Source organism: Limulus polyphemus, unplaced genomic scaffold (genome assembly GCF_000517525.1).
Source record: "Limulus polyphemus unplaced genomic scaffold, Limulus_polyphemus-2.1.2 Scaffold494, whole genome shotgun sequence".
Lineage (NCBI taxonomy): Eukaryota > Metazoa > Arthropoda > Merostomata > Xiphosura > Limulidae > Limulus > Limulus polyphemus.
The window spans coordinates 51,093-59,569 of NW_013666104.1; the positions used below are offsets into that span (position 1 = coordinate 51,093).

At 30.1% G+C, this 8,477-nt stretch overlaps 1 protein-coding gene across 1 annotated transcript in view; it reads left to right on the forward strand.

Moving 5' to 3' along the window:
* Positions 1-8,477, forward strand: part of LOC106458626 (V-type proton ATPase catalytic subunit A) — a 53,096-nt gene that overhangs the window by 11,590 nt on the left and 33,029 nt on the right. Inside the window, exons 3-5 of the mRNA XM_013918150.2 lie at positions 1,978-2,106; positions 3,980-4,191; positions 4,861-4,998. Coding sequence (XP_013773604.1) covers positions 1,978-2,106; positions 3,980-4,191; positions 4,861-4,998 — 479 coding nt within the window. The remainder of the gene's footprint in view (positions 1-1,977; positions 2,107-3,979; positions 4,192-4,860; positions 4,999-8,477) is intronic.

Consider the following 8,477-nt stretch of genomic DNA (forward strand, 5'->3'; position numbering starts at 1 on the left):
TTCAATAAAAATCTTTCAAATGCGACTGCAGCTTTTTTTTCCCCAAAACTTTGTCTTCAAAATAAGGGTGTCTTATATTCCACAAAATACGGTATTTAAAATATTATTTCAGTTTAACTCTCTCAATTTCGGCTTAGTCAATTTGACTGACCACATGACCTTTTTATACTCTTATAAAGTCTTTATAGATTTGATACTACTAACTTTTAATATAGTACATGTATCTTCACAAAATTTGGTAGTCTTTCAGTAAACATAAGTCTTTCACACACAAAAAATCATATTTTTTTTTTAAGTATTTTAAATAAGCAAAAAAAAATATTTGTCTGTGAATATATCGAGTATTTGTTTTAAATAGTCCATATGCAAAGTGATTTTTATGTTAAGATAAAAAATACCAGATTTGATTTGTGTAATCTCTAAAACCTCTTAAACACATTTCAAATGTTAGTTTTCAGTAAAACTTTATATTCTATTCGTTATTTTCTCTACCCTAACTCAATAACAATGTTTGTCAACTTGATCGACCTCTTAACCACCAAAAAAAAATCTAAATAAATTTATATTACCTTTTTTTTCTTTCTAGAATGACTTCAAATTGTAACATGAAACTATATTCATTTATCCTAAGTAGCTTTAAACTGGTAACAGTGTACATCTATTTATACTTAAATTTTATTGTTTTATTGCCTATTCAACAGTGTCTAATTACTATTCACGGCATTATAAGTTGTAAGTCATTTAGGGAACGTGGAGGTCACTTTATGCTATTGAATTACGTTATCTACGAGCTACTCATGTGCATGGCTCAAGAAACATTTTTATTATATTATTATTAGTTATTTTACTTATTCTAACCTTAGCTAATAAATAAAGAATAAACATAAAAAACAAGAAATAAAGTACTTACCCGAATCTTCTTTTTTTTGCTGTCAACTCTCGATGACACTTAACCCTACTTTTTTATACTAATGGTATTAATGCACTAAATAATTTTTATTTAATTAAATAATGCAACACACAAAATAGACTAATAACATGCAAAAAGTACACAATTCCTCCTAACTCTCAGAATTTTTCTGGTTTTCTAACTATATAACAAGAGCTGTTATAAGTTCATCCAAGCTAGTCATTATCTTTACCATGGGAACAAAGCTTGTACTAATAGTGAAGTTGAATTTCTCCACTTAGAAAACACTAAAAAATACATATTTGATAGATGAAACCTTGACTTTCTATTGGTTATAGATGATATATAATTAAACATAAGAGAGAACTATTAACAAATCCTGAAAGACAGGATGTGACAGGGGGTGTGGCAAGAGGGGTCTGAATTTCTATTGGATAGCTCTGTAACCAAACAAAATTGAAGGCCATAAAAATTATGGTTTATCTGAGCAATGACAATTTTATAGTGAGTAATATACATTGAATTTTGGAGTTATTGGAGGGGTGATGGATAAAATAGAGAAGAGAAGATGCTTAGAGAAAATGTCATAAGTGTTACACTAGGGGAAATTCAGGAATTTTAAAAATACTTCTTTATAAAATTAAGAATTTAAAACTTATTAAAATATGGATTATTAGCTAAGATTTTATGCTACACTAATTGGTATAATATAAACAAAAAGTACTTTAATAAATTTCTGAATGTAAGTCACTAAGACCTTGTGTCCATCGAGATAGAGTTGATTGTACTTTATCTTAAGTTCTACTCCTCTATTTCAACATGCTGTAATCAATAATTGTTATATAATATCATTTTATTAATGTTTTGATTTCTGTCAGTGTGCTTTCGTTGTTACATAGAATGTAGAATTTTAAAAATTGGATTGAAAATGTGGTGCACATTGCTACTATTTAAGTAGTTTTTTAAAAATCTAATGCTTGTGTTATTACTCACATCTGAACCAATATTCAATATAAGTAATATAATGAATGGCACATTTGTTTTAACATTTCCTTTTGTATTTACAGTTGTTACAGCTGAGAAAATGTCTGGTGCAGCTATGTATGAACTTGTTAGAGTAGGGCATGATGAATTAGTAGGTGAAATCATTCGACTGGAGGGAGAAATGGCTACTATCCAAGTGTATGAGGAAACTTGTATCCTTTTTGTATGATTTTGTTTTTATATATATATATGTAAAGCCATTTTTTTGAAAAGGCATTTTCAAAATATGTACACAAAATGTGTTAAGATTAAGTAATTAAATTCATTAATAAACTGTATTTTTGATTTCTTATGCTTCATTTGATACACAAGGCTTTTTAGATGAATCGTGTTTAAAACATTTTCCATCCATCCATCCATTCTTAGATGTATTTAAAGACTTCAGTGCCATGTTGATAAGTACATAAAAAGAAAAGATACACTCCTCCTCATTCTACTTGCTATATCTATGAGAATGTCTATGTAAATAATGATATGTATGTTAAAGATGTATAACATTATTAAGTTACAGTAAACATATTGCAAAGTACTACGTGCCGTACATCTGGAAGTGAGAAATATGGTGTGTTCAGAGATATTGTGTTATGATAAACTGTGTGTAGCTGTTTGTCAGAAATGTTTATTCAATGATGTTTTGAAGTGTTATTGAGATATATTTGTACATTTCTTTAAGAAAGGTAAATAATGAAGTAAATATGTAAATATTATACTTAACAACAAGGTCATTAAAGGACATTAGAAAATATTGTATACATGATAATGAATTATGTATTCGCTATAAACACTTATCCTAATTGAATAATCTAAAAAGTTATCTAACCAGATCTTAATGCTCTAAAGTACTATTGACAACAGAATATAAATTACTTAAAAAATTTATGACATTTGAAAAACTAAAATTGTAATCAAGGACATACCAGGAGATAACATTTAAAATTAAGAGGTGATATCAGTGGCACAGTTAATTTTTATGTTCAGTTTGGATTATATAGTATAGTTCTACATGTAAGGTTCAAGCATTATTGTAGGCTGGTACGATAACTTAGTATTTTAAAAAAAGGAAAGGAAACATTCTAGGTACATACCAAGGTGGACAGGATGTTAGGTAACACAAAAAAAAAACAAGTTATGTAAGTTATACTTTTCATAAGACATTAGTATTAGGCCTATTATATTTTTAAACCCTACATTCTTTATCTAGTCCTTTATAGATTTTCATGAATTGCTGATGACGAGTTTCACTCAATCCATAACTATTCAGGCTGGCTGGAATACAACAAACAGGGTGGTGGTTGGACCAGTACTGTGTTTGTTATATCAGTGGATATGACAAATACGGTGTGGTTGGAATAGTTTTATTATACACTCTTCTAATTCTTGAAAATCCCTAAGGGACTAGATAAATAATGTAGTGTTTAAAAAATATAATAGGCCTAATACTAATGTATTATGACAAGTATAGCTATAAGCATGTCATACCAACTTATAGAAGGAAATCATATAGTTATGTAAATATGTTTGTTACCCTACAAGGTTATTTCTAAGGTATTAAATGTATTTAAAAGAAAATTTCTTAAACTCTTTCACAGAGCAATGAGTACCCTTGTTACATTGCTACATCTACTTGCCGTTAATACATCTGTTGTACATCATGTCATAAACAGAAAGGGATTATAGAGTAACATAAACAGTATTTTGATTTATCATTTCCTAATAAAAGCATAAGATTTAAATACAAAATGTGCTCAATTTTCCATTAAAAGAGCTCCATCAATGCTCTCAAATAATGGTTAGTGTTTTTTTGTGATAGAAATGACCTAAGTTTGTCTTTTTTGTCTATATCTGTTACTAATACTACTTCACATTTTTATTTATAACTTAATACCTTTCTCACTATAATGACTTTTTTGGGGTGGGTGGGGGGGATAAAGACATAAGAGTCTAATACTTTTTCTTTAGTGACCATTATTTGTTCAAAAAAAATGTTGTTATAAAACAGGATAGTTTTCTTAACTTTTATCTCAGCTGGTGTCACTGTAGGAGACCCAGTTTTGAGAACAGGGAAACCACTATCTGTAGAACTTGGACCTGGAATTATGGGTAGCATCTTTGATGGTATACAGCGCCCTCTTTGGACTATTTGTGATATGACTCAGAGTATCTATATTCCCAAAGGAGTAAATGTCCCTTCTCTTAATCCTGACAAAAAGTGGGACTTTATGCCTATAAATATGAAGGTAATGTACCCTCTTCCCTCTTTGACTTTTGTAATAAGTTGCAATTTCTGCCAAGATGAAAGCAAAGGGAAATGAATGTGATCTTTCGTTTATATCACAAGTAGAACATTATACCACTAAATGTATACATTTGTGTGTGTGTGTGTCTAGTACATACAGCAATCTTCTATCGTTATGATAAGACTTAACACTGCACCATTCATAATACAGATAATTTATCTTTTCACATTGAGAAAAAAATATTATAATTTTGTAATATTTAAATTTTCAACTTAACCTAACCAAAATACAAACTATAATGGTTTTTTATTAATCTACATTATACATGCTGCCACTTCTCTTCAGCTTGAAAAAGAAAAACAATGAATTACAAAGTATTAACATGAAAGCATAAGAATTGTCTTTTAAAAATTGTGGCTTTTCCAAATGCACGATACTTGTTTATGCATAAAAAATCAATCGTGCTTGTTTAATTTTTCTTATTTCTCAAGTAATGAGAGAAGATTAATGTGATATAAAATTTATTAAAAATAAGTGTAGTGATTTTTTGCTGAAAGTATTAAAGACCTGTATTTTATTTAGGTACAGATTTTTATGACTATTTTAATTATTTCTAATATTGTATAAAATAGTTATAAACTGTACATTTTAAACATATTCCTACTCCAGATTGGAAGTCACATCACAGGTGGGGATATCTATGGAATCGTTCATGAAAATACATTTGTTAAGCACAAAATAATGTTACCTCCCAGAGCCAAAGGAACTGTTACTTATATAGCTGAACCAGGAAGCTATGATGTGTCTGTAAGCATTTTCTTTTATTTAAGTTTTTTAAATTTATTTTTTATGGAACATCAGTAGTTTGCTTATTGTTATTGTAAAGAATAAAATAAAGTTGGAAACTGAATAGTGACATATTTATACTGTGTTCTAATAAAGAATGTTTAAGCTTTATCTGGAGTCAGGCCTCAACAAATCTTGGGCACCAGGTCACCATTGTGACTAAAAATTTCATCATGGTGCCTAGTATTTTCTCCCATTTTATTTGTGTATAGGGATGTACTAAGTAGAACTCGAATCTAAAACAGTTCTGGACTTTTGGAAGTCCGGAACTATTTTCACATTCTGTGAGTCCAAAATCGAACTTTATTTCTAGGATTTGAATCGCAGATTTAGCACTTCTTCATGTTTTTTCAGGAATGAAGCTCTGCGGTTGCACAACACGTTACTAATTTCACACTATTTTGTTTTTTTTCTTTCAATTGAACCAATTGGTGCGTGTGTTTAGACTTGAACAGGACCAAAGGCAATTAGTTCAGGCAATACTATCAAGTGGTTTTTGATATCATGTGATTATCAGCATGCACTCGTTGCTGTGAAAGTAAATAAATATAGCTACCATTTCCCGGTACAAACAGTAGTGAAGTTAGGTCAGGCACACCAAAAGACCTTTGCTTATCATTGTACAGTGTTGTAGTGATGAGTAGATTAGACCTATTCTGAATCAACCTGTTTGACCTATTGATATTGCAGTGATTATTTGTATTTTACTTTCATTCATTGCAAGAATACTCCTAAGTTATATTTAATTAGTCTACTATTTTAATAATTTCACACATTAACGTTTAACTTTAATATATGTTACATAATTAAGTTTAATTATGAACCTTTTGTTTTTTAGTGTAAAACTATGTCTTGTACCATAACCACACAACCAACTCAAAATATATTCCATAGTTTTTCTATATTGGACCTGGATCCTACATCTGAAAATATTTGTCGAGGCCTGCTACAGTCTATAATTTCAAAATTAGGGATGACAGTGAACAGAATTAGAGATGACAACCCTTGTATAGCTTTATGTAAATTCTGAAACAATACAAGTATGCTGTAGCAGGCATAATTGTGTTTTTGTAGATTTGCTTGTGTTCCCTTGTAATAATAGAAGAGAATGAAAACAATAACAAGCACAAAATGGTTACGAGGTTGTTCCCTGGGCCCGAGCCCAAAAATTACCTTCAATACAAACATGTTAACTCTTTCACTATAGATGTATACACATAGAATATTGTGTTTGGACATAATTAGTCACTCCATATCATGTACCAGTTAGAATATAATGTTTGGTCATGGTTCCTTGCTCCTTTCCTTGTACACATAACTGTTGGATGTTGAGACGTAGTTACTTTTTAGCAGGTACACTGAGATGATTTTGTTTAGATCTATTTCATTACTCTTTAACATGTATCACACAGAATATGATGTTTAGTCAAAGTTTATTACCCCTTAACATGTACACGTAGTAAGTAATGTGGTTTCTTAGTTTAATAATCCTTAATATGTACACTGTAGATTATGCTAGTTCCTTTTTAACATGTACACTTAGACAATCATGTTTAGTTTGTTTCGTTACCATGTACACATATGAGATAATATTTTGATATTGTTTATTCTTCCTTAACATGTAACCCTTTAACGATGATGTATACACTTAGTTAATAACTCGTTAATATGTCCACATAAAGGCTGATGTTTTGTTATAGTTCATTACTCCTTCACAGACATTTAGAGATAAAGTTTGGACAATTAATTACTCCATACTGTGTGACACATTGTAAATAATGTTTAGTTGTGGTTACTTCTTCCTTAACATGAAGTCATGGTAGAAAATGTTTAATTTTCTTTCCATTACTCCTTATCATTTATACATAGAAGATAATGTCCAGACATAGTTCTGAGTCTATTGCTTTTGGGTAAGTTTCATTCATGACCTATCATGTTTTGGGGGCACTGCACATTGTCACAGGCTGTATTTTTGACATGATTGCATCCTATTGACAGAGTGGTTCCACATTTTCCCTTTGAATTCATTGCATTGTAACATATTCCTCCTTTTTCATAGTTCTGTTCTTCTATGAACTGTTTGTGCTATCTTGAATTTTTGGGTGACATTTCCACCACTTTCTAATCTTTCTAATGTTACAGGATGATTTCTTCTTTAGCTCTTTTCTACCCTCTTTCATTCCCTATTTATCCATTGACCTCTCCCCCTTCTACTTCTTGCCTGACTGTATTATTACTGTGGTACTCCACACCCTCACCTAGATCCCTATCAAACTTATAGCAGATATTTCTGTTCTCCCTCGACACGTTTGTCCTCTTCCTACTTGCCTGTGATTGTTATTGTTCACATAGCTATGCCCTAGTTTCCTCTTACTTTCTCATTACTGCACTTACCTTCTTCCTCATCCTAGCTGGTCTTTTTTTTTTCCCTCATATTTTATGGTAGGGAACATTGGTCACTCCTTTTCTCCCATATCGCCTCCTATTTTCCTTCTTAATGTCCTTTCTGATTGAAACAGATGCTTGTGTTCTGTCTGGGTTACTCAGTGTTTTGTCACTCTGTACTTCCATTTGTGGTTCTCCTCAATGCCCTTTCATACCTTGGTATACTTCAGACTTAAGCACAATATGTAAATCTTGTTAAATTTCTTTCCAATAATAAAACTAGTGGATAAAATTGTTTAGAACTTGACAAATATTTGTTTAATTTTTTCTTTTATTTCTACCAAAAATTCGTTATTTAATGTACCTATTTGTGCTCAGTCTCTGAACAGTTCACCTTCAAGGTGATTTTCATGTTAGGTATAAAAATACTGTTTTTTAGCTTAAAATTTTCACATTTCACTTTCATAATCTCTAGGATCTCCTATATGATTATCGAAAGTTTTTTATGGTAAATATTTGTTTTATTTACTATTTCCTCTAAAACATCACTAACTCTAACTATTATCATCAACTTACAGTGCAATGACATTTTAAAAATTAAGAAATGGAAATATATAAATACCTTTTATCTCTTCATTGAATAAACCTGAGATATTTTCTTTGGGTCATATGCATAATTTCACATCTTTACCTTTTCACTTATAGTTTATTTTCAATATTTTATTTTTCTTTCATGTTTTTATATATTTAATTATTTATGTTGACACATCAATAGGTGCCCACGGAAGATTTAACATTAACGCAGATGTTTAACCTCCAGCCAAATTTTGTTTGCACTTGCTAACTTTAAGTGAGGCAAAGCATAGAATAAATTTATCAAATCATTAAGCCTTTCAAATATGAATTTTAAAACACATACAATACATAATTAACTAAAATGTAAAAGTAAAACTAAAATGCAATTAACTGTCTATTAAACTAATATGTACACTGAGTGGTCACAAGTAAATAGACACCTAATTTTTCGTCATTTAACTGATTTATGCTAACTAATT